The following is a 26,948-nucleotide window of genomic DNA, read 5'->3' as shown; positions in this document are numbered from 1 at the left end:
ACTTAGTGTCAGTGATGGGGGAGCACTGGGTAGGAACCACCTTACCTGCTATGATTTTTATGAACCAGTTGAACCTTTTTGTTCACAGGCCAAGTATCCTGACATCGTGACTGTTCCGGAAGGACTGCTGGGAGATTTTATAATTCTGAGGAACCCCAAAGTTTCTGGGTAAGCCAATAAATGCATTTCTGTATTTACACGGGTGAGGGATTGCACAGGTAGGGCAGCAGCCTCGTGCTGCAACTCCGAGTTCCTTTTGTGGCAGGAGGTGTAGAGATCCCAGTCCCCTCCCAGCAAAGCCCAGTTCCTTGGTGTCTTGCCATTAAAGAACAGAAAGAAAGGGCATTTACTGTGCAATGGAAGCAAAGCAACTGTGGCTATACTTTTCCCTTGTTATAGAAGGAAATCAGTTAGATGAAGGAATTATTACCTACCAGGTACATGGTATTTGTTTGGGCTCCCTGTGAGAGATGTTCCAGTACATTTGGGATTTTCAGCAGGGGAAAAAAATCCTTACAGTTAAATGTAAGATGGTGTAACTATCACTGTCAGGAATTCTGTAAGGGCCATGAAAAGTAACTATTTTGTGAAGGGATCAGATCATTCCCTTCTCCTGTTACACCTAGCTTTAACATGCTTTAATTTATACAGAGACAACTGGAAATAAAGCACAGCTTCCTTCATTATATTTGTACGTGGAACTAGCAAACAAACCCTAATACATGATGCTGCTTCATTCAGCCAAACCTGTCCTTTAAAAGTAAATGCTTTAGTTCGTGCAGGAAGGAATTGTTCTTAGACTATCCCAGATAGGGAATAACTTGCTTTATTTTACAGTTTCTCCTCTGGTGCCAGGTGCCAATTCCATTCCACTCACTCCCTCTCACCTACAGTCATGAAACACAAGAATTTAAAAGTCATTTCAGTGGCTTGGTGGAAAACAGACTGCCATAGAAATTTGTTTGCAAAATCCCAGAACACGCTGTGCACAAATTCCCAAAGGATTTGTAAAAATGAAGTGGCAAAAGGCTGAAAAATCACATTTGAAGGAAACTTGTACAGCCATGATGGATTAAACACCACTGAGAAAGGGACCTTCCTCCTCACAGTGATTCACTGTGCAGACCAGATTTGGATTAGGGAAGCCTTACCTCCAGTAAGGGATTTGAGGGCTGGAGGGAACAAAGATGCAGCAAAGCAGGCAGGGAGTTGTAATGCAGCAGCTCTGGTGTGGATGTTGTTCTGGACTCACCTCCTGCCTCACAGTTCCCTTGGGATGGTGCAGTGATCTTGTTCCACTGTGAAAGCTGGGAATCATGACTGGCCTTGCACAACCACCACCACTATTCCTGAAGAAGTAAATGTTTTAAGATTTTTTTTTTTTTTTATTAAAAGCAAACAACTGCAGGAATGCAGGCCTTGGATAGATGTATACCTGCCATTAGTCTATAAAGGAGGGTGGCCTGTATTCCAAACCCAGCACATCACCATTTATGCAAACACCTCTGAAACAAGGTTCCTGTTCTCAGCACCTGATCCTGAGTGTAGATGTTACATGAGGGGTAGGGCCAGGGGACACTCGGTGCTCTCCTTTGCTTTCCTCTCACTTTTACTGCACTGCAAATCTGGATGTACCCAGAACCTTTCCTTGTCAATGGATCACTGGTTTTCCTTGGATTAATGTGTTCCTGAATCTAGAGATGGTCCATTGCATTACGTGAGGTGAGTTTTGTTGCAGAGCACGAGGCTGAGCCTTACAGACAGCACTGGTTAACCTGAGCTGCCTTTCCTGTGCACCCGGTACAGGTTTGAATTGATGATTGTCTGGAAGATCCATCTCGATGAAGAAGGGACCACTACACCTGTCCTGGACCTGCTGACCAAAGTACCTGAGCAAGGTAACCTCAGTCACTCCAGGGACTGTTCCTGAGCTGCCAGGCCCTGGTTTTGGCCAGCATCTCTCACTCCCATGGAACTCCAGCTACCAGAGCCCAAACAGACAAACCCACTTCACCTCCTGTGTAATTTCCAAGGGCTTACAAACCCTGTCTGCCTGCAGCTGTCCTGCTTTACCCACCTGCTGTCAGCACTGCTGCAACTCTTGGAAAATAACCTGCACTGCTCTGTTTTTCCTGCAGTCCTGGAGCAGAGGATGACGAGTGTGGAGAGCATCCCCGGCAGCTTCCGGAGCGCAGTCCGGCTCTTCGGGATCGAGGCAGCCATCGAGAACCTGATCAAAGTGCTGGGCTCAGAAGAATGAATGCCAGCATTACTTACACCAGGTAGCAATTTCAAAAGTAGTTTTAATTAAGATATTGTGTTACACAGTCTATAATTTTATTGAATATAAACATTAAGTTATTTTCCATTTAGAAACCATACTCATAAAACATGCTATCTGTACAATTATGGCACGTTATATATAAATTGTCATGACATGAAAATAAATACAGCCATTTAAATACAAAAATGCCAAATAAAATAGTTACATGTACAGAGTGATTTCATTATAAATTTATCTTTCTGAATCATTAATGTACCAGAGTGGTTTATCTTCTTAACATTTTCTAGATACCTGGAAATTGTTAAAAGATCATGCACTGTCAAAATCAAGTCCATAAAAATCCATTTCATTTCACAGCTCTGTAAAAGTACAGTGATTTTAAAATGACAAGAGAACAGTAAGAGACTCCTAGAACAAAGAGTTAAACAGCTTTCTCATTAAATTAGGGTGGAAGAAGACAATTTGAAGACTTCAAAGACATACAATGCTAAAAAACCCAAAGGTAACTGTATGAAGTAACTTTGTTCTACAATGTGAGTGTTGAGACAGCGTTAACCTAACCAAGAGAGGCCCATGACACCCTGGGAACCCCAGGAGTCACCTCCTGCCCACTGCAGCACTTCTTTTGCGTTTCTGACTTCCAGGAGGAAATTCTGGTAACACATTACCAAAACATCACATTTCACACATTCATCCCTGAAGAAACAGAACAGATCAGAGTGATGTCTTGCCTCACCCTTCACTTCCATCAGATGTGCCATGAGCCCATCTGGGAACTCTCCGTGCTTCCAAGAGTTCCTGCTCTGCACTAGCACTGTGACTGGAAGTCAGGTACTTCTCAGGTAGGGAGTAACAGTTCCTGGAACCAAGAGCCCAAACCCACCAACTCTGGGCTCTCATGTGAGAGGAAGAGCCCTCCTTTCCAAGGCCAGAGCTGCTGGAGCCCCCAGCAGAACAACTGCCCGCTCTATGCAGCAATGGGGAAATAGGTGGAGAACCCAAGAACTAAAGCAACAGTCTGTTTATAATCCCATAAATATAATACTCCACTATTTGATGACTGAAACAGTCTCCCACTGTTCTGGTAGGTCAGGAAAAAACAACAGACCAGAGCCTGGTTTCTGCCAGACTCAACAGCTGAGCAACACCAGAGATTAGGTTTTGATGACTGGCAACACTATCTTGTTAGATAAAGTAGGCTCATTTCAAGTTTGGAATCCAGTACACAGACAAAACTCATTCCGACTTACCCACTGATATGGAACTGGCATAGCTGGTTTTGTGTAACCTATAGTTCAGTTCATCTTTAGCTCCCTCCTCCTTGCCTGAAAACAAAACTGTTTGCTCAGCACAGATACTGCTGTTTGCAATGAAATGTGTGTGAAGTTACAGCATAAAAACCTGGAAACTTCACAGCTGTGCAGGGTCCTTCCTTCCTCCTCTTTCTAACAGCTGGAGGGTTTCTGGATTTGTAAGTAGCTCCTTCTCCCTCCAGGTTTTTTTTGGGAAGAAGGGGTTATTCCTGCTGTCAACTGCCAGCTTATTGCACTGTTGTACTCTCACATCTCAGGCCCTGTCCCAGAAGGGCTCCTGGCACTGGATACCAGCACTGCCAGCTCAGGTCTCTGGAACTGGGGCAGTGATGTCTCTGTGTTTCACATTTCTTCCTTGAGTTGTATGGGGATCCTGTTTTTGAATTTCAGGTAAAGTGGAACAACTAAAAGGTTACACGGAGATCCCAATATAAATCTGTTTTTAGGAGTTAAACTACATGACCCTGAACACCATTACTGGTAAGCACATGCTGTATCCAGGTTATAGCTGTTCACTGGGTCAGGAGGAGCATCTCTGCACCATTCAGGGGGTCTAATCCCTGAGGGAAAAGGAGATGCAGATTTTATCCTCATACCCTCAGGTTTGAACATACCCTTCAGTTCCTACTCAGGATCTTCCCCAAGATTTACTGCAGCACCTCCCCAGCCTTCAGCTGCACAGAGCACTGCTCATATGCAGCACTGACACAAGCTCACCCTGGCATGAGACTGACCCACTGCAGCTGCAAGGAAGAAAATGGGATTCTATCACCTTTTTTCTGTCACTTAAAGCAAAGGAGCCTGAAAGCAGCTGCTCATGCTACGCAGTGTGTGGGGCACCAATGTAATAGTGCCAAACTTTGACACTATCCAAAAGACCTGAAATGATCTGTAAAACTCAGAACATATTCTTCTTATAGCTCAATTTATATTAGGCAAGAGCAAGCTGTGGTTTCACCTGCAATAGCAGCATATAATGTATAGACAATAAAAACCAGCATGGCAGGTGAGTTGAGCCCAGCTATCATATAAAATTTAAGGCTGCTTACCTTAACCCTTTGCACTTTGTTTCAGAAGCTTTAGGTAGATGGAAGGTGATCACACAACTTCTGGAGGCAGCCTGGTGTTCCTAGTCCATGCATTAGTACTTAAGTGTTCTGCAGTGCCCAGGCCATTCCACAGCTCAGCCACTGCACTGTTGTATTTTCAGTGGATTAAGTGAAGTGTTGTATCAACTTTTGCCAGAGCATTCCCTCCTTCAGTAGGGATGAGGGAGACTCAAAGCACGGGCTCCAAGGAAATTCTCGTTAGTAATTAGGCTTTCTATGTTAGTGCAATACTTTTAATTCTGTGCTCTTTCAATTCTAAGGAAGTAGACTTTTCATATTAATTTGATCTGTCCTCTAGTTCCAAGGTATGGCACATTACCTGTTCTGTCACATTAAATACATTCATTAAGGTTATCTAGCAAATGTGTGGCCTAGTGCTATCCCAGGTCTCTGAGAAGGCATTACCCATTAGAAATCATTTCATAAAGCAAAAAACATTCACAGCTGAAAAATGCACTGAACACAATAAAAAAGAAAAAAAAAAAATCACCATAACGGTATTCCAATAATCTTTCACTTTCTCATGTGTTTGAATAAAAATAACCTTAAGGGAATGGTTACACTTTATGGAGAACTAATGTGCAGTCTTCATTCTCCTTGAAGAGGCTGGACATAACTGGGTCCTCTTTGGCCTGTACATTCTTCAGGTAATAGTTGACTATTTCACCATCGAGTTTGTACTGGTGGGGGATGCTTTCATAGGGCTTCAGGTCCAGGTCCAGCACAGAAACAGAGAAGGTGAATCTGGACTTGGATGTCAGTACCACAGGTCTGTGCTCAGAGCTGGAAAATAAAACCACATTGCACATCTGAGTCACTGAAACCAGTACTTTTGATTTATGTGTCCCTTTACAGAAGTGACTCTAATGTTTATCTTAGAACTTTTGTGGGAGCCCAAGAAAATAGACTGCAGCTAATGTAGCACTTAGGAAACTATAGCTCCAGCTTAACCAGTCCTGATGGGACCTTGCTGGCACCTCTTCCAGTCATTTTCCTTTCGGCTTCCACACAGCTGAAGTCAAATATTACTCTCACTTACTGTATTTAGTAAATCTAAGCTGTTTCTAGGTGGTGCATACAAAGCAACAGCCGTATTAACCAGCAAAAGCAGAGAAGTGACTGCAGCTCCTACTTAGGTTCACAGTAATAAAACATTTAGTATGGGAACTGCTGTCCAAGCATGCTGAGGGATGGAGGAGGGAGGAGTTCTGAAGTCAGCCTTTGCACAAGTCATGTCCATCACTAACACTTCACTTGAGAACTGCAGGACAAATGCAGAAAACAGCATTCTCTAAAAATAAAAGGGCTCTGGTGAAGCAAAGTCCCCTGCAGAAGAACAGATTAGCACTGCTGACACAAGCCAAAAGGGATAATACAGCAGCAAAGCCTCCTGCCTGACAGCCAAAGCTGTCACCTCTTGATTATTGCCTTGGTTTTATTCTAACTAGGCCATTAAAGACAACTCAGCTTGAAAAATCTCTCCTATGAGAACACCAAGGCAGAAAAATTGTACCTAGTTAAAACCATCCAGAGCTACTATGAACAGTCAATTCCAATTTTAATAAAGGAATAAATATAAAACTTTGATCCTTTCGATCAATTTAAAACTCTTCAGGAAGTGACACTGATCATAAAAAATGTCTTATATCACAACTGTACTAAAATGCTCACAGCCAAATATTTGGACACACCACCCCCCACATAACGGCACACTTCAAGTGACTGAATTGCCTGAACAGTACAAACATCTCCAGTTCCTAAACAACTGGAGCCATTCCAAAGCAGGTACAGGCAGCTCTTACCATTCATCTTGCAGGCAGGGGGAAAGGGCAATCATGATGGAGCAGTCTTTAGCAGTCATTGCTATTCTGTACTGCTGCACCTGTACAACAGAAAATAACACACGTTTTCTCTTAGATTGGTGTTTACCTGAGTAAAGCATCCTGTTCCTTACAAAGGCAGCACTGCACTCCCTGTATGGATATGTTGGCACTTTAAGAGCTGGACATTCTCTCTGTAACAGAAGGTTGGCAGGAGCAGGTGCTTTTGCAGCATCCTGTATAAGAATCACATTTATTTCCTACAGATTATGTTCTTAAAGGCCAAACAGCACCAGTTCCTGCAAGTGCTTCCTCAGTCTAGAAGGCAAATAAACAGCTTTATTTTTCTCTCTGGAACTGGTGCTACAGGCTTGTTTTTAATTGCTTCTGCTAGAAAGATGCACCCTGGCACAATGAAGAGCTTTAACTTTACAGACCCTGACAAGCCAGCAGTGCTGCCTCCATCCATTATCCAGCCCTTTCAGAGAGACAGAGGTTAATTAACACTGACCGCCCAAAGACCCCTCGAGAAGTTCAGAGGTACCTTTGTTAATGCAAACGCCACTGTCCCATCATCTTCCAGGGAAAGGTCCAGCAGCTTCTCGTAAAACACTTCATTGTAAGGTCCATCTATCTGTAATGTACTTCTAAATAAATATTAAAAGAAGATTTACAGACAGCCAAAATGATGTACTGGTCTTCAGTGTGATCTTTCCTCAGCAGCCCAGGCACCCAGATTAGAACAACCCAACAATAACACTGATGAACGTGTCCAAGTATTAACCCACTGCCAACCAACACCACAACAGTCCTTGTTAAATCAGTCAAGATTTGCTGCTGCTTAGGATCTGGGTTGTGTGGGGTTTTATAAACATGACTCATTCTTAATCCATTGCCACCTGTGTATCACTATAAGATAATGGGGTTTTGCAAAAAAATGGGTAAGTTTCAAAATTTGTAGCAGTCTGCAGGAGCTCCAGAAGCCTTGCTGAAAACACATATATAAAAAATATAATACTCATCTAAAAGAGATATCAATATATTATATATTATTTTGTACAGACAAAGTATAAACTGGGGGCATAAGCATATCTGACAGGGCCCTGCTCCACACCGTGTGCTAACAGGGAGTGTCCTGGCCTTCCTTCCCCCTTTGAACAGCTGAGCCCCTGCTGCAAAGCTGAACCCTCACAGGGGGGTTTGTCCACACAAACCCCCCACAGATCAAAGAACACATTTTCCAGTGCTCTGTTTCCTGTGTAAGTGCATAGGCAGAAGCAACTCCTGAGTGAAGCCAGAGTGCCCTCGTGTGAGCACAGGAGGGGAACAGCACCCCAGTGAAGGCTGCTTGGAGCAATTATTATTACACTAATAAACCTTATTTGAGGAAAAAAACACAGCAGCTTGCAATCATCATTGCAAAACATCATTATCCCAGCTCTGCAGGAACTGGGGGACAGGAGAACCCACCCATTTCACTGTACCTTTCTGCAAATACACAACTGCCACTACTAAAAAAGAATATTTTTCTCTCTTAGCTTGTTGTGAACTTCCCATAATCATTACTTAAAAATTCAGGCCAAAGTGGCCAACATCAGCTGGAAGTTCAGTTAGAAATTCAGACTATGCAGTGCCCCGAAGAAAGGTTGTACAACATAACAGAGCATGTGCACGGAGGCAATCCTGCCTGCAGTCCTGCTTACTCAGGACTGGGAAGAAAAGCCATCAAGTCTTACCTCTCTTCAGGAAATTCCTCCAAGTACTGTTCAACTCTACTGTACAAAGGATAGAGTCCTTCAATATCCAGCATGTCAAGCATCTGAGCCTGAAGGGTTTTATAAAGGAGACAACCCCTCGGTAAACCAGAGCTTTCCAATTTATGTTTACCTAGAAGAAAATGCATTTTAAAATAAGGCAGACACAAGTCTTAGCTTCAATTTGCCATTACATGTGCTTGTTTAAAAGTCCAAAAAATACTTTTAGTCCAGTCACAGGGAGGGAGAAGCCTTAAAGCATTCAGTTTCCAAACACTAAAGTGCAAGGTGCACATTTAAACAGCTCATCTTGGACTGCAGAATAAAACAGCTGGTATTCAACTCTACAAACTGCCTAAAAAAACAAACACCAAAACACACCCACATCCACTGTAATCTACTCATTTTGAGTCCACAAGAGAAATTTTTCAGCTGAGTTTGAAGCCACCACAAATTCACTTTGAACAGTATCAACTGCTGACAGAAAGTGATTTAGCATTTCAGCTCTTTTTTATACAATATCAAGAGGTCGTATTTGCTGTAAGTTCTCTAAGATAGCACTTTCTCCAACACTTCAACAACCCGTGGACAAATGAAAAAGGTCTTCCTCAAAAGCAGAGTAAGAAATGGGCTCTTTGTGTAATCAGGATAACTGGCAGCATCTTGAATAATTAGAGCTTTACAGAACTTATGCACTGAGGCATTAGCATCATTTACAGTTTTCCAGCTCTCACTTCCCATTCCTTTTCCCTCAGACCTCTCTTTACCAGGAGAAGAGCAGCTGAAGAAAAGAACAAGAGCTGTGCCCTGGTGAGGGCTGACAGGAGGAGCAGGGAAAGACAAAGTACAGGAGTTGTAACAAACCAACCAAAGCAGCCCAACTTCATCACATACAACATAAAGATTCCCCACTCATTTGGAATACCTATCAGCCAGTTACCAGCTCAAACTGGCATTTTCTTCCATTTTTCCTCTACCACCTCCTGAATTTATTTTTACCCCTGTCATCAGAAACAGTGCTCTAAGTGCTTACTACAACATCACATTCTATTAAGAACAATTCCCCGGCAGCTACGCAGCTCAGAACTCGTTTTTTAAATGCCATTAGAATTCCCCTGTTTCCATTCTCATATTAATATTAATAAACTAGAGACAAAGAGTTGAATTGTTACATCAGACAAGGCTCTGAGAAACCTGGTCTGGTGGAAAGCATCCCTGCCTATGGCAGAGGGCTGGACGAGGTGGCCTGTGAAGGTCCCTTCCAACCCACACCATTCTGGAATTCCATGAACACTTAATTATGGACAGTTTTTACAAAATTATCCCTTACCATTTCTTACTAGCTCCTTATTAAAAGCACTTGCTTCACAGTAGCTTCTCCCTTGTGAAATGGGAACTGTCTTCATGTCGCCTGCCCTGCAGGTGTCAGTGCTACTTAGTAGCGCCATGGTTATCACATGGATTAATTCCTTAACAATTGTCCTTGTGCAGTGGGGGCCACTGACCAGCCCATTGGAAGGGAAAAAGAAAGGTTTTAAGTGACGAGCAAGTTCGTTCCAGTCAGAGACACAGTCCTGGTCATCCTTACAGCCATAAATTAGTTCCCCATTCTGCAACAAGGAGAAAAAGAAGTCTTTAGGCATGGCAGGAAGTCAAGTTACTCATTCTGAGCTACTCAAAGTTTAATATTTTAAGCACAGAAAAGTGTTATTAGCTTAACAATCTGCATGCAGACACACAGCATTTCCAGTCTCTTATGGATTTGCCCTCCTAAGTCTAATCAGAACCTACAAGTAACAACCTCTGAATGAGAACCAAATCCACCATTTAAATCAAGTGCTACTTTCCCAACTTAATGAACTGTAAGGAATCAGAACAATACAGGTGTGAGCGACACTTGGCACGTTTTCCTATCAGTGAAAAAGCACTGTATGAAACACCCTTCTTTTACCAGCCCGGACTGGCAAAGGGAAGGCTGTGCAAGGGGACAGAAAAGGTGTGATACTTACCTGTACTAGTACAAAAAATAGGGCAGTTCATAGAAGTAATTCAAATAATTGATTAAATATTGGAAAGAAATTAAAAGAATCTTGTTTCCTAGAATTAATTTGAAAATCTCCACAAATCATCAGTTACTGCTTCATACTTTTCCTACGTGAATGCCATGAAATGCCACTTTCTCCTTCCTCGGTGAGGCCTGCTGTGCCTTGGGCCTGCGTCAGTGCTCTAACAGGAATTTAAAACAAAGTATTTGCAGCAACATGCCAAGTTCTCCATTTTCTTCTTCCCGAAGCAGCACAAAGTTTTAAAACTTTCGTCACCTTAAGAGTCCTTTTCTATTAATTGTTCCTCAGCAATTCTTTCCCACTAATTCATTCCCCAGGGAATGGTCACAGCGCCAAGGCTGCCAGAGGTTCAGGAGCATTTGGAAAATGCTCTCAGCCACAGCATGGGATTGTTGAGGTGTCCTGTGCAGGGCCAGGAGTTGGACTTTGATGATCCCCATGGGTCCCTACTAACTCAGGATATTTTGAGTCTGTGAATTCTGGGAAATTAAATTCCAGGTTAGGACAGAGAAATAATAACTATAAGCTTGCCCATTTCCTTCTCTTGATGGAATCCAACAGTGATGGTGCTGATTAGGTAGGTTTGAAGGAAGATCTTGACTGTTTAGATGCTCAAGTCAAATTGTTTAAAAGCCAAGGCAAAAAAAAAGCAAGCAGAGATTTAACTGTTTACCTTAAATATTTTCAAGTTGTTCTGTGCCTCCTGTAATAAGCTCTTCAAAGCAAAGTGCATTCTTTGTTTGTTTCTAGGGAAAACAAAATAAAGCCAAGAATGTTTTATGACAGCCTTTGGATGTTCACACCTGGTGTGAGCACATGCACGGAGCACATCACTCACGCTGAGGTCACGGCACAGGCAAAGTGAACTTCAGATCTGAGTAAACTAAACAGCTCTTGGGTGCAATGTTATGCTGCAAAAGGCAGCTCTGATTGCTGAGATAGGTGTAAAGGGGGAGATGGCACCAGATATAATCACTGTAAAGGTCAGACAAGCCAGCATTGATTATCCGTAATGATCAGTGAAAGGCAAAGCAATCCAAGCAAGAATATAACACAGATTTTTTTTTTTTTAATCCTTACCCTGAGAAGAGATCCAATGGGCAATATTTACTTGGTCGCTTCCATTTTCCGTTGGCTACCTGTGGAAAACCCAGAGCACTGCTGTTACCCACTCTACCTGAAATAGCTGCTCTCTCATTTTAACAGCCAGGTGTGTGGCACTGACATCCTGCCTTCAAAGGTCAGGACATTTAAACCCCTTTGGACACAGAATTCATGGCCACCACGGGTGTTCTTGGTCATTTTTAACTTGAGTCACTCAAACTGCATTCACAAGGGAGAAAGATCACATTAAATCCCAGGGAGTCACAGTCACACCATTCCAGAGTCACAGCAGACACGAGTCCATGACCTCCGTGCCTGTTACATGCTGTTTGTTTTAAGTCACAGAATGCACTTGGTGAGCTGATCTGGGAAGGAAGTTCCACACCAGAGTTTACCCAATCACAGTGTTCATAGTCCCCAAAGGCTGATATTGTATTTGTTTGCTTTCAGCTTCCCACAGAACTTGTTCCATCTCCCACTAAACAAATTCACACCCAGAGACTCAGCTGTGTATCCTCCTACCAGCTTTAGTCATATTGGAGATTTGAGCAAGTTTCAACAGGAAAGCAAGCCTGAAACAGCATATAAAGCACAGTACAGCCAAAGGAAAGCAGGGTGACTTAATAATTACCTTTAGATGCTGATGCATACAGTAACGACACACCTTGTGCTTTATCTCCTGTGAAACATGGCTGGAAAAAGGAATGAAGCCACACTTTGGCTAAAACAAACAAACAAAAGAAGATCGTAAGTATAAATGCCTCTCTCTATAGAAATAAAAAGGTACACAATATGCAAATCCTTCCAGTCAAAGGAAAAATTTTAAGAATAATTTAAAAATTCTAGCCCTTAAAAGCTGTATTACTCTCAATTATTTTAAAAGATAAAGACACATGTGGCCTACAGAAAAGCATAGTAACACCTAGGAATTTCACAAGTTTCATAAGATCGGGAATTGGAAGAAGGAGGGAGCTGTTTCCTGCTATGGATCACAGTAAAAGCAGTGAGCTCTGCCTTCCCCCACTGCTGCATTCCTTGAAAACTGCTGGGGCCAGTGTATAGTAAAAAATGCAAACAAGCCCTGAGGCTTGTGTCCCCCTGCACACCTTGATCTCGATGCAGAGGATGGGCCGGTGCTCGGCGAAGCGGAAGGTCTGCAGCCGCGTGAGGTTGGGAAGGCACATCGCGTAACCGCTCAGCGTGTCCATGTCCTTGTCACAGCGACACTCTGGACAGCAGGGGAGAAACAACACAAACAGGGAAATTAGCTCTGGGGATGTTTGTTCACTCTGGAGCCGTCTCGTTCGCCAGGTGGGGCGTGGGAGCAAGCATGGAAGGACAGGACACACAGTTTATCAGCTTTAGCCAATTATGCACTTGCACAAATTTGCCCTCCCCATTATCAGTTTCCTCAAAACTGTCCCAGAGACATGGAGTGTCCCAAGAGCTGCTGTTAATGGCCACCTCCCAGCTCATCCTAGGAAAGGTGAGGCCTGCAACAGCAAGAAAATGGATTGGCCAACAACAGGTAAAGTGACTCATTACGTATTTATTCAAATATGTGATCTCCTGCATGACCTACCATCCCTCAGCTGAGTCAAGTGGATCTGAAAAATGGCAGGAATATCATAAACTTAAGAGGCATTATTATAAAATCCTTTGAATAACTTCTCTCCGTGTGCATCCTTTGGGACACAGAAAGGTCTGTGAGATTGTAGTTCAAAGTTAACAAAAGCACACACTCCCAGATTTTCAAGTACCTGCGTTATTAAACAGACACGCAGAACACACGTTTCTGTTACAGTTTCCACTGCTAAGAAAAATGCCCACGCTGAAAAATATATTGGAAAAGAAGAAATAAATCTCAGAAACCAAAGCCTCAGGCACCAGCCTGCCATGCCATACTGCTTCACCAGGATGAGCAAGAAGCCTTCTGTCTCCAACAAAATGTTGAGGTTTGTTTTCTTTTTCTAAATTTAAGCAAAAGTACATTCTTCACACCTTCACAGCTGAAAGCCACTTGCCAAATCAGAAAGACACAAATCTGAAGTATTAGAGAAGCTCCCTTGCATGTTACACAGGCTTATGTGAAGGGCAACATTGAAAGAAATTCTTTCCCTGAGGTTTAAAAAAAGTTCCTGTTAAAAATGGACAGTGAGATTCACTGTTCTGAAGCACCTGGACACTTCCTCACAACCACATTTCAATCCCCAGCAGCTGTGGACACACAAAGTTTAACTTTGAGAAATAAAACTAAATTCTGTCATTCACTTCCACCAGAGTATTGTTCATTTCTAACTTTTATTAAACACTATGAACTTTCCTCACTGGGTCCTGGCACTGTGGAACTGCTTCTCAAACAAGTGAGGAGAAATCAACAATGGAGTGTCCTGTGCTCACTATATGTAAATTAATTCTTTTTTTTTCCTGGATCAAAAGCATCAAAGCACTTCACTACAGTACTTTGATTTAGCACCACATTTATCTTCAAGGAGTTTTGCTAAAGCAGGAGTTTCTGGCCATTCTCAAGAACATTTGGGAACATAAGACAAACCATGAGGGCCCATCTGTCTGCCCATTTTAGAGCTATCACATACTACTTTTAATTCTAAAACACAACCCTTTTTATCCACAACAAATTTTCAACTTATCATTGTCTAAATATTAAAAAAAGTTTCCTTATATTCTGAAGCATGAAGCTTTTTTTTACTTTAGAACAAAGGAAAATGCTTTACAGCTTGAGGAAGCCCCTTTTTAATGCCATCCCTGGCACTTACCTGGCCTCTCTGGCTGGATTTTCAAACAGAGCTGTCTCACAAAGTCTAAAGGCAGTTGAATAATTTCCTATTGGGGGGGAAAAAAAAATTAATTAATACCCAGGTTTGGGAGTCTGGAAATGGAACAGCAAAGTTCAGTAGGTTACACAAAATACACTGAACTATGCAGTCAGCAGCTTCTGCCTCTGATTGACTGTGAACACTTGTACCTCCGATCACATGCAACACCTGTTCCTCTATAAAATCCAAGGACTCATTTAAATAAATGCATGACAAAGAGCATTTTCGGTGCAAGTTTAATGTGTGTGAAGGAACCTGCGTCACTGTGTCCTTTCCACAAATTAAAAAATCCCGTGTCTCACATCCCACCCTTCCAGGCAGAATTGTGTAACTCAAGTTCCAGGTGAAGCTGTAACTTTTTCAATCATCTGTTCAGTGAACAAGATCTGGCTGCCCTGAAGAACAGAGCAAGGGAAAAGGTGACCTCTGACTGCACAGAAACCTCAACAATTTATATGAACCAGGTTTCTCCTCTTGTTTTGCAGTTAGTCTAAAAATCTCTCACACACCCTCCCTCTTGCCCTATATGTAGGGCAAAAAAATGACCCCACTTTTCATCAGCAGCTTGAAACAGCCAAACCACTGAGTACAATCCAATCACCTCATCAGCACAGAGCAGGATCCCTTGTTCACATCCAAATGTTTCTTGTGTGTGTGTGTATCTTGCAAACCCTGTTAGTTCCTTTTACTTGGTAGTCAGTGTTCCTCCAAACAGTGTTTAAAATGCAGAAGCCATTTATTTTAAAAACAAAACATTTACCCCATGGTGAACGTCGTTCTCCCCAAAGAACTGCTTCATCACATGCTTTCCAAAGTCTACAATGTTTTGCAAATGGTGTAGTATTTCCTCTGGAGTCTGGAAGACACAAATGTAGGAACTGATCTCTGAAATAATGATAAACAATACTCCAGAATACACACACACATCCTGGTCAGTGATTTAGCAAATAGCTTAATTGTTGAGCTTGGCAGGTGAGTGCACACTGAAGTCAAACAGACACATCAAACGTGCTGAATTTGTTTTCCTACTGCTGCCTCAGGGACTGGGACAAACAGAAAAATGGTCAGAAAAGATGATGATTCTTAGATTTCAGGGGGAAAAGGAGAGAGAAAGTGACAAAGGTGGAAGAGGGGGAGATTGCTTAAGACCTACTCTGACCATTATTCTTAAAACAGCTCAAAGAAGTCCAGCAGTCCAAAGAGGTGCCCAAGAAGGCTCCCTGCCAACAGCGGCAGTGCAGGAAAGGCTTGGAGTGTTACAAAATACATCATGGAGTTTGGGAAGAGAATGGCTGCAAAGACTGAGCCATATTAAAAACCTTGGCATGAACAGGTACAGAACTTGCCATCTGTCCCAAATCCTGCCCCAGACAGTAAAAAATCTTACTTTGATGTGATATTCTGTAATTTCGTAAGGAAACACCAAGTTCTTCTACAAGACAAACATGCCAAAAGCTAGAAAGGAAGCTCCCTGAGTACTGGAAACAGGACAGGGACAACTGCACAGCCAGACTTGGACAGATTCCTGCTCATTGAGGAGGGAGCAAAGGAGCTTTACAGCAGTATTATCCTACTCCCTGCACTCCAGCACACTCTGGTTCTCTGCAAGGTATTTTATTGTAAGAACAGACAACCTCAAAGCTACTCTGTCCTTATGTAACACATACACAAAAAACCCACTTAAAACCTCACAGTAAGATTAAGTGGAGGAAAAGAAAGTGCAACACTTGGGTACACGGTAGAAAATCAGAGGGGAAAAACAAGAGCAGAAGAAAATATAAACAGCAGAGTAAGAGGAAATAAAATACTAGAGGACAACACTCAGACACCACCAAAGCCTAGAGAAAGGAGGAAAGACCACATCCAACACAAATCACAACACAACCCCTTCTTTAACTTGCACAAATTCTGAATGGTGAGAAGGAACATTACATAATCTTGTCAGTAACAGAAATCTCAGCTAATTCCCATTTACAGATGGTTCTGACCTGGTTTGCTGATGTACACAGCAGCCACAGGTTTGTGTTTTGTTTGGTTGGGGTTTTTTAACATATACTCACATATTGAGAAATAAGCATTTCATAAAAATTTACTGCTGCCACTTTTACCACATGGAAAGACTCACCAGTTAAAAAGATCAATACAACCATAAAATTATAAATCAAGTTTAAAACATCTCTTATGAGCAAGTATATTTGATATACCTAAATGAAACAAAAAGCAACTAACAGGCGACTTGAACATCACCTTTTAACATAAAAAACTACTAAGATGAAAAGCTTTTGAAGGACCCATCACTACTGCCAGCTCATTCACCAAAACTCAAATAGGCTTTATACAATAAAATTATTTTTAATTCTTTAACGAAGAAGATAATATACTAAAATAGCAATATGCAATTAAAAGCACTCCATGAGTGCTGACACTTGACTTTCTACTCAAGCAATGCAAGCCCTGCAGTCACATAATCGAGTATTTTTCAATCACAGCAATAAGGTTACAATTCACAATAACACCACATTTTTAACTACTGGATTATCTAATCCCAAATTCATAATTAAACAGATAATTAAAAATACAAAGCAGCATCCAGACTTCTTTACCTTTCCCAAAGGAGTTAAGCAGAAGAGACTGAGACCTATTTGTTAATATCTGAATTTCAGTGTGTGTATTACTAGAAAATATTTTGCTTGAACTGCTTCCTTCAGCATTGTTTACCTTGGATGACCTGGGATGTCATGCACAGATACAGAACACTTCAGAGCCTAACTCATTTTACTCAAGTCAGGAATACAGATTACCCTTAAAAACAACCATTTTCCCTGTCATTGTTGCTATGTGCAAGTTCATCCCAAAACTGATTCTCTGGGATTTGTTTATTAATCTGATGATTAAATATTTAAGTCTTCTGTTCTGCTCCAAGAAGAAATGGTCCTTTAAAAAAAAAAAAAATCAATCACCAGAATAAGTAAATATATTCAAATTACAAAACCTTCTATTTAGAGGGAATAGCGTATCACAAAGTCCACACACTCCCAATGCAAGGCACATGCAGAAAGTGCTCCTCAAAATGCAACACTGGAACTTGTATGACCAGCCTCAATGCTGTGGTGGGTAAGTGAAAAGTCACTTCCTGGCTTCCTTTGTGACTTTCTCATACTTTGTCAATTCTTTAAAAACAATTACTACGCAACAATCTCTTTGAACTTAAAATAAAAACAAAAATTAAAAAAAGGAAAAAGGGCAGGCAGTTAGTTAGTGTTCTGTTTTCTTAAATAAACTGCAACAGACTGACATTTTACTTAAAGCTGTGGTCTAGTCCTCTCCTGCTATAGTAAAAATTGAGATAAGCACTGTTTCCTTTCTTGTGATGCACTGGACTCTTCACTGTTCTTGTTAGCACTAAACATTATTATCTTGGGCTACACTACAGAAGCATAAGATACATTTTTGAAATCCTGCCAATATAAGCAGCTGAAAAATCAACTTGAATCATACTTTAGTTTTACCAGACCTTTTTTCAAGTTAAATAGCAGCAGAAAGACCATGAAATAACTCATATATACGCTGTGTTCACTAGTTTTGCCTTCCTCTACTTTAGCAACTTCTCCCTTGTCCCTTGTTAAACTGAATGCTTTTCATATTCATCTTTCTGATTTAAAGCAACAAAATGCCCTTTCTAGATGTTTACTTTACATTCATCCTTGTTTCTTTTTTCCTAAAATTAAGCACACACACTAGTTCTCAATAGAGCCACAATGCTTTTTGTATTTCCCTCATCAGAACAACCTGCCACTGTGCCTCACAAAGCCGTGGTTCAGGAGCTGCTGTAACTCAAGCCATTCCCTGTATCTCTCAGGTAACACACTGTAAAGACTCCTCTCAAGGTTGAGGAAACAAAAGAATTTGAACCTTGTGCTCTTTTTTTTTTCCTTGGAACACTGTGTTTATGCTCCACCTTTGGTTTTTGATCATTTTTTATCCTTGTTAAAAGAAATCTAAAGTAACTCACTTCAGCTCCTTCTCCAGCAGAAAAACTTTATTGTACCATTGAAGAAACTGGGAGATTGTGTCCTGCCATGTTGTTTTTGTAACAGACAGGACACTAAAATCACTCACTGACAAAGGATATTCTGTGAACATTTCATGTGTTTGTTCAGATTCCATGGTTTTTTAGCTACTGAACAGGTGGTCAACAGCAGACCTTGACCATGACCACCAGTCTTGTGCTGCTCCTGTTCTGTCCCACCTGGCTACAGCCTGTAAAACTCCTTTCTTCCTCGGCATCCCTGTGCTTCCATACGTGGAGATGGCACATTAACACTGTGCCACAGCTGCCCTTACAGAAAGCTCTACCCTCTAACACATAGCAGTCTCACACCCCGCCCCACACAGAGCTCTTGGTATCAGCTCTCATCATCCCAGTTACATAAGACAAACTCAAATTTCCTCCTGTTGCCAAACCCCCTGAGACACAGGCACATTTCAAAACATCCCCTTATTCTTACACTTGCCAGTCACAGCTCTTTCACAGGTTTCTTGTTTCTCCTCACACTGGCTATTAGTTTACCCAAGTGCTTTCAGCAACAGGACATGTTTAAACTTACCTTATTCTGGTTGGGGGGGGACTTCAGAAACCGCAGCACCACACAGCGCTGGAGAAAAATATGAAAGAATAGGGTTTCATTAGCATTTATGAACAGCACAATTGTCTGAATCCCCAATCTACCTCTCTGAGAAATTAAGGAAAAAAAAAAAAAAACCGAAAAGCACATTTGAGATGGTTATTTCACTCAACTTGAAATCAAATATGCCAGCTGAAATCAAACACAGCAATGTCTGCTGCCAGCTCTGCCATCAGTTTAGTGAGGCGGCCACTCTGCATTTGCAGTCACCAAGTGCACCAGGGAAATGCTCCCTTAGCTTACAGCACTGCTCTGAAACCTCAGAAGGCACATACAGAACCAAAAACACCACCACCCTGGCATTTGTGCACCAAAGGTCCCCAAAAGGAAAAAGAGAAACAAGGCCCACTCCACTTACAGTATCAGCACAGCATTACAAATTATTAAGGAGACTCTTACCAATTACCTGCAGCAGCTACAGCTGTACTTAACACTAAACTAAACCCTGCTACTTATAAACTTCTGCAGAGTAAACACATAGGAACAAATATAGCAGGTTTCCAAATATTTTACATTAAAACCATAGAAAAACTCACTAACTTTTGTGATTTTTACAATTTTTTGTCAGTTTTTTAACAATTCAAAAACCTTGAGACTTTACACGTTAAAATCAAAGTCTGACACGGTGTTAAGGAACCTGCAGCTTTACATGGCAACACCCAGTCCTGCCTCTGGTCTGCCTTAATACCTGATCCTCAAGATATTCATTCCCACTGATGTAGGTCAGCCCATTTGGGTACAATGGGGATACAAACAACTGGGCACCCCAGAAGGTAGACACAAACAGCTTCATCTTCTTCTCTTAGCCAGTCTGTCTCCATTTGGGCCTTTCCAAGACACACCAAAAAGGATTACATTCCATTTAAAGCACTACCACAGTCTCACAAAAACAGTGCAGACAAAATGTCCCAGCTGCACTTCAGGTTTATAGAATCCAAGCTTTTTCCCTACCAAATTACTTCCCATTAAAAAACCTCCCATAGCATGACAGCATCAAATCTATTCCATATTTCAGAGCTGGAAACTGTCTCTGCACAGGCTGAGGGAGAGAGCTGCAGATATCTTTAATTACTAACATGGAGAGAAAGAGGAAACAAGCAAAACTGATGACAGTGTGCCATCCAAAACACTAACAAAACTAGGTCCAGGTTCAGACATTGCCACTGAAACCCAGACACAGCCCCTTCGAGATCTAAAAAGTCTCACGCCACCATAAATCTCATGGTTCACCCACATCTGGAAAACACTCACATAAAAGTGATTTGACTCATCCTGCAAGATGAGTGTCCCAACAGCAAACGAGATACCACCAGAGTGGTAATTAGAGTCACCTGGATTTGACAAGATTCCTAATGACAGTTCCTCTCTCTTTCTCTCATTATGCCCTACATATGGGTAACAGAGCCCAGGCCTGATGAGCCTGTAGCTGTGTGGGCAGTGTGTTATTCTTAGTGTTTCAACCATTTGGATCTCCCGCTTTAATTATTCATAAGCAAGTGGATCAGTGATGGAGTGATCTGATTATCACTTCTAATCCCTTCAGAAATATGATTCTGTAATCTTTCAAGGCTGGTGTAGATATCTTTTAATCAGTTCCCAGCCAAGATTCCAACCAGTGCTCTGGAAAACCTGATCTGCTCTCACAGGACTCAGGACAGTATTTGTTCATCGCCAAATAATTTCTGATTTGGCAAAATGACCAAAATTATACATGGCAAAATAAGAACATGTTGCTGGTCTAAAGATGTCAAAAGGAAACAGCACTGTTCAAACAAAACTTCACAGATGCACTTAAACCAGCCAGCCCACACTACACTTTAGTAAGACTATTAGATGATTAGAGGAAATAAAAACAAAAACACCAGCAAACAGACAAAACTCCAGCCCAAAACCAAACCTCAAAAAAACCCCTCAAAACACTTCTTTCCTATTTTAGGGCAAGTTTTCAGGTAGATCCCTCCCTTTGTGCATTTCAATATCACTTCCACAGCACCAAGGTTAATCCATCAGATGTCACAGGTGCCAACTGCTTCAGAAGTATCACCACCAAAAATATTGGCCCACATTTTACATGCTATTGCATTTCTGATTCACTTGGCTGATTCTTTACTTGGAAATGTTGTGGGTGGTTGTTGCCATGAGGTTTTTTGCCAGTTATCTTAAAATGCCTTCAATTTTTTTATATTTACAGGATGAACACCAAGGATGTACCATACTTATCTGCATGCACGGGAATGGCCCAAATCCCAAAGAGAACAGATCTCTGAAGAGATTGTCACTACTCCTCAGCACTCTGAGAATCGGATCAACTAGATCCTAATGCTCCCTAAATTTCCTTCTCCACAACCAGTGGAAGGGCTTACAGAGGTGCCTAACACCACTCCCATCAAGGCACTGTCACCATCAGAGTATTTCATTAGGTAACAGTCCCAGAGAGATAAAAAGATGAGAAAAGCATGCTGCAAGAAGAAAGGGGGGAAAAAAGAAACAACGCATGGATGTAGGCAAACGTACAACATAAAACATTAAAAGGCTTCGTATCTTTTGAAGTAAGATAAGTTAGAAAAATAATGAATTCAAAGGAAGAATTCTATACAAATTTTTTTTAATCCCTGCGTATGTTCAGTCTCCATTTAGTGACAAAAGACTAAAAATAACCAACACATCAGAACATCAAACACGACTGCTCTTACTCTCAAATAAGGAATTTAAGGACAACTCTCATATGAGAGCAGAGCAGCTTGAAAGCAGATAACAAAACAATGTTCTTAGTAGCTCCAGGACCATACTAGGGCTACAACAACAACCATTTCCAATTGTTATGGAAAACTGAAAACAAACACTAGCAACAAGGATACCAAAACCTGGGTCTCTGAAAACACATCCACAAGCGCTGGGCCAGAGATGATGTAACCAGAAGTGCTCCGGAGGAGCTCGATCCCAAGCCACAGCACTTGGAGCCTGCAGCCTAAAGTTTACAGTCCCACCAAGAACGGCAAACACTTCTTTAGCACCCCATCACCAAACAATTGTTTGGGTTAGAGCAGAACAAAGTTAAGGATTGCCAAAAAGGAGAGAAGGAGCTGTGGGAGGAGCTGTCACAATACTCAAAGTCGGTGGCATGACAGAACCAGCGGGGTGTGTACACACACAGCTCTTGTCCTCGTGTGTCCTGGGAAAAAAGGGTCCTGGGCTTAGTCCACAAAAGCTTACCTGTAAGAATTTTTATTCACCGGAGCAGTTACTACAGCTATTATGTTAATCTTACTCAATAAAATCCAAAAAACAAAGTAATCCTTGGTAGCTTGGCCAAAATATGACTGGCATCAATCCAGGTACTTTGGATTAGGCAGTAGCATTATGAAACCAGGATAAAAGCTTACATTTGTTTCTTAACAGCTTGGTGTTTGATATTGACCTTATTCTATGACCTCATTGTCATAAAATGCAGGCCTCCTGAACTGGAGAGTTTTTAGAAGTTAAACACAACTGGGGCAAATATGTAATCTTGATATTCCCCTTCAGGGAACAACCTCGTTTGTATCACTGAGATTTTTTTCAGGTCTTTTGCTACGTTAGTAACAAAAATCTATATAACAGTTGTTTGCAGTGAAAGAAATAGGAAAACTTATATTAAAATTAGCTCAACCGCTGTTAAAATTGCTTAGATGTACAGAAAGATATGTATTTTCCCTCTGCTCTTACCACCTCTGCTCACATGGGTTTAAAATAAGTTTCTGTACAAAAATACAAAGAATTAGCCTGTCCAAACACAAAGCCTGGGAAACACCAGCTTCTCCTTTTCCAAATAAGCAGGTTCACGTCATTTGTTATTACACTATTATTATTCTAAGCAGCACTCATTAACTGCTTTTGTCTGGAGGCAAAGCATTACTCTGACATCTCCTTCTGCAGCTGGAAAAGATTCTCATCTCACTGATTCCCAACTAGTGTTCACACATGCAAGACCTACTGGTAGAAAACAAGACACTGAGAAGCAACTTTTTAAGTCCCAAAAGGAACTCCACCCCTCTTCCCATACCCATCATCTCCCTCACTCCACACAATCTCATAAATTCTGGCATCTCAAAACTCACCAGTATTTTTGCAAGCAGTATCTGCAATTTTACATCACAAAGTTACCTACCTGTTGCTTAAAAAGGCATACAATACAGAAACAGAGTAAGAAAACTCATCTTTCTTTTAAAGTTGCCCATATAAAAGTTACAAGTTTCCAATCATAAACATGGGGGGAAACACTCTCAAAGACTGGTAACAAATCTTTCTCTACAATTCTAACTCCATTATTTTTTGCAACTAATTTCACAAACCACCACCAACCCCTGCCAAAGGAGATGAAGATACAAAGTAAATACTTTTAGAGAAAATAGTGTCTGTAAAGGCTCTGGATGTCTTTATACCGTAAGAATTGGTTATTTAATTCACCGTGTTTTGCTGACCTGAAGAGCTACCAAGAACTTATCAAACACAGCTCTGAGAATGCCAGACCTACCACTGTGTTTATTCAGTGCTACCTAATCACTGTGGATTTACAGCAAAGTACAGCAATGACGCCTACAGAAAGTCCATTCTATCTCATTTTCAGTCCAAGGGAGGGAGAGGGAGACAAACTGAACACAGCAATATGCAAATACTGATTAATGATAATCAGTTCCAAGGGTACTCAACATGAACTATGGAATTGTTTAGCTGATATTAAGCTACTCCTGCAGTAGCACACTGCAGCTGCATGCAGTATATGTCAACTAAAAAAATTATTCTGACTTTTTTTATTCCACATCTACATCCCACAACTCCTTCAATTCCAATTCTAGTTTGAGGGATTTGAACAGAAAACAATGGTTCTCTATTCAGAAAATGCAATTTCTAGGAAGGAGAAAAATGGACAAAAGTGTTATCTTCACATCTCAGAAAAGACCATAAAAGAGAGAGTTCCTCCTTCTGACAACTGATAGAATTCAGTGAAAACATGCCCATCACACTGCCCAGGCACTTCAGCCAAAGCTTACCTTCATGATACTCAACACAAGACATTTTTAAAGGTCTCCTCATGCAGGGTCAGTGTGCCATGTAATGTGGAGGGATGTGAGAGATGGAAACAAACTAAGTGCTAGAAAATTTTGCAGCTTTTGAATGAAATACACCTGGTAATATCATACATAATTGTTTTCCAACCCAGTTTTGTTCGGCATAAGGTGGATAAGATCACACAAAACAAAGTGAGGAAAGCTACATTTCCTGCCAGTATGGAGGAAGTTTAGCAATTGCTCACACAAAGTGCAAAGAAGCATTCAGAAATTGGAACAATACTCTTTTATTTAGCATAGAAGTCCTTGAAGAACAATGGTTTTATTTCTTAACATGAATAAAGGATTTCTGGCATGGTATCTGGCTTGACACCATTCAATATGGCAAACCATTATTTTAAAACAAACCCCCCATGATTTCTTTAGCACAGAGCTCACAGCTTGCATCAGACTTCAGGTGCTCATTCCATTTTTTTTTTCTACTTGGTTATGATCTTGATTCCCATGGGAGTTAAGCACTACCTCAGGTTTCACTTTATAGCTAAGCTTCTATAACCTCGCAATACACAGATGGTACCAATTCTGAGAGAATTTAATGATTGCACTCTGCAAGAGTGAGAAGGAAATGTCTGCCCTTCAGCCAAACCAGCTAATCGGAGTACCTGAAATGATATCAAGTGATACACCCACTGGTACGAGGTGGAAACACACACCAGAGAGAGAACAGGATGAATAAACCCATTGATGCCTGTCCCTCAGTGTGCATTAGCACTGTCTGGGTAGCACAGCACACAGCCCTGATGTCCTCGCTGTGAAACACAAGTCAAAAATGGTCCTTAACATTTAAAAGCATATCAAATACCTGGCCCATCTGTCAAACAGGTGAGGTGTAGCAATCAGAACATAAAACCACGTCCTAAGCTTCCTTCCTTTAAGCTGCCCTAAAGCCCCCTCTGATCAGCAACGCACACTTCCCACCATTAAGCTGCCAAGTCATCTGATGTTATGTTGGGGAAACCAGGCGTTCCAGGAAATTATTAATGGGGGAGAGGAAATAAAAAGTCAAAACAGTAAGAGGGATTAGAATGAAGCTGAATAATGAAATGGACAGTTAAAACAAGTGAGTAATTCTCAGCATCCAGAACAACTCAGCTAGAAGGCACTTAAGCAAGCCTCATGCTCACGTAGAATCCAGTGACTCTGTTCCTTCCCGAGTAAGAGCAGGGCAGGGAGAACAGTTCAAAGAGGTCAGGACACCTCCTTGACACTTTATTCCATGCCGCAGACAAATACACTGAGGCAAAAGGAACAGCTACTGAAAAGCTGGGAGGGAGGAAGAACCAAAAGAGTGAATAAAACAGGCTGTTAGACTGAGCACTCCTACACAGCTTTGGGTCAGCCAGGCTGCTTTATCCAAAGCAACCAACCCACGGCCACTGTCAGCTGAGGGCAGATACAGGAACAGCACAGAAAAGTCACAGAAACTCCATCACTGCATTACAAGCACTTGTAACAGACACAAAAGAAATCTTTTTAAGATAACAACTTGATCTCAACTGCAAAAGGAACTCAGTCAAGTTTGAGTTGGCACTGAACCCAAACCAAAAAAAAACCAAACAGGACCATTTTTAATCAAGGCTGATGATCTCCTGAGCTTGACTGCAAAACTGAGATTTTACATTTTCACTGGATGTGGCCTTCAGCATTCTCAAAAGTCACTCAAAAAAGAAAAAAATAGCCCCAAAGTGGAGTTTGAATTTCCAAAGAAGGTCACCAGAAGACAAGTCTGCTCCAACACTCATTATTAGCAAAAGACAGCATCTCTGGAACAAGTATTCTGCAGGAAGAAGAGAGCTGCTGCTGCAGTTAAATGATCACTGTCATATGGCATTAGTGTTAGACCACAGAGCTTCTGTCTCCCATCTCCATCCACACACATGCTGTGTCTTCCCATCTGCATCTACAAAACTTAAGGCACTCATAAGAAAAGTTTTAATTGCTGCCTTTCTGCTCTCTCTCCTCTCTACATTCAGCCCTGCTGAACCCAGCATCACCTTTCCCTTTTACTTCATGGAAGAAACTAAACTGCTCTGCATTCAGAGCATCCTTTCAGTGCAGAAACCTGGTAAATACAAGAAAATTTTAAATTTAACTACTGGTACAATATGGAATTGAAATCTCAATACAGAATTAAAATTCCTTGATGTTGACTTAACCTAATAACTTGGGGAAAGTGTGTGTCAATAAAAAGCTTCACAGCTAATTCACAGAACTGAAAGTACTTACAACTTTTAATTCTTTGTTTATAGTAAAAGCTTTGTAGATGGTACTCAGGTAGAGTTAATCCAATTAGTTATGGCATCGACAGTCACAGCTGTACCTGTTTAGCCAAAGAACTAAATACAAACAAATACAAAACTGTCTTTTTTTTTCACCCACTAACCATAGATGTGTATCTAAGTGTCAATTAGCCAAGGTCAATGCAAGGAATCATACAGTTTTAATACAGGTGTCACAAAGGTTCCCAAATTCCAACTCAAACTGGTGACTGCCCTCTCTTCCTAAAAACTTCATTGTTGTTCACAGCAAGTCAGGCATCTCTTCCTTTCTTTTTCACTGATGACACACCCTGATCACATACTTGGCTTTTTCAACTGGTTTTAATAGCTGCTTCAGTCAATTTGGGCAGAAGCTCCTCTACTTGTTTACAGTAAGTAAATAAAATTAAAAATCAAAAGCAATGACAACTAAGAAAGAAGGAGTATTATCTTTAGTCATCAAGCTGTCTTCCTGTCCTTTTGTCTAAGTAGGCAAAAGGTGTGCAGGTGTGGGGGTTTTGCTAAACAATGTTTAGAGTCAGACACTGTTGAGATACGCACACACCCAAAAAAACAATGCTGGAGAAGCCAGGTCAAAGAAATGCCCTAT

At 41.3% G+C, this 26,948-nt stretch overlaps 2 protein-coding genes across 3 annotated transcripts in view; one reads left to right on the top strand and one right to left on the bottom strand.

The window, feature by feature from the left end:
- The window catches only part of LOC125331407 (centromere protein P), a 112,675-nt gene extending 110,173 nt beyond the window's left edge, over positions 1–2,502 (top strand). Inside the window, exons 7-9 of the mRNA XM_048315349.1 lie at positions 89–168; positions 1,807–1,898; positions 2,139–2,502. Coding sequence (XP_048171306.1) covers positions 89–168; positions 1,807–1,898; positions 2,139–2,260 — 294 coding nt within the window. The 3' untranslated portion in view covers positions 2,261–2,502. The remainder of the gene's footprint in view (positions 1–88; positions 169–1,806; positions 1,899–2,138) is intronic.
- Positions 2,284–26,948, bottom strand: part of IPPK (inositol-pentakisphosphate 2-kinase) — a 30,216-nt gene continuing 5,551 nt past the window's right edge. The window contains exons 2-14 of one of the 2 annotated variants that reach the window (XR_007206037.1): positions 18,895–18,942; positions 15,048–15,143; positions 14,228–14,294; positions 12,557–12,678; positions 12,082–12,171; positions 11,427–11,485; positions 11,020–11,092; positions 9,611–9,890; positions 8,263–8,413; positions 7,071–7,173; positions 6,509–6,588; positions 4,301–5,489; positions 2,284–4,256 (exon numbers count right to left, since the gene is read on the bottom strand). Coding sequence is in view for 1 of the 2 variants with exons in the window: in XM_048315346.1 (XP_048171303.1) it covers positions 5,264–5,489; positions 6,509–6,588; positions 7,071–7,173; positions 8,263–8,413; positions 9,611–9,890; positions 11,020–11,092; positions 11,427–11,485; positions 12,082–12,171; positions 12,557–12,678; positions 14,228–14,294; positions 15,048–15,143; positions 18,895–18,942 (1,395 nt within the window). In the remaining variant the exon portion in view is untranslated. Of the gene's footprint in view, positions 5,490–6,508; positions 6,589–7,070; positions 7,174–8,262; positions 8,414–9,610; positions 9,891–11,019; positions 11,093–11,426; positions 11,486–12,081; positions 12,172–12,556; positions 12,679–14,227; positions 14,295–15,047; positions 15,144–18,894; positions 18,943–26,948 lie in introns of both variants that reach the window. The other variant, XM_048315346.1, reaches the window with a different exon arrangement.

The sequence above is a fragment of the Corvus hawaiiensis genome, chromosome 11 (genome assembly GCF_020740725.1).
Source record: "Corvus hawaiiensis isolate bCorHaw1 chromosome 11, bCorHaw1.pri.cur, whole genome shotgun sequence".
Taxonomy (NCBI): Eukaryota; Metazoa; Chordata; class Aves; order Passeriformes; family Corvidae; genus Corvus; species Corvus hawaiiensis.
Note: the sequence above shows the minus strand (reverse complement) of the source record. Positions and strands in the feature narration are given on the sequence as shown.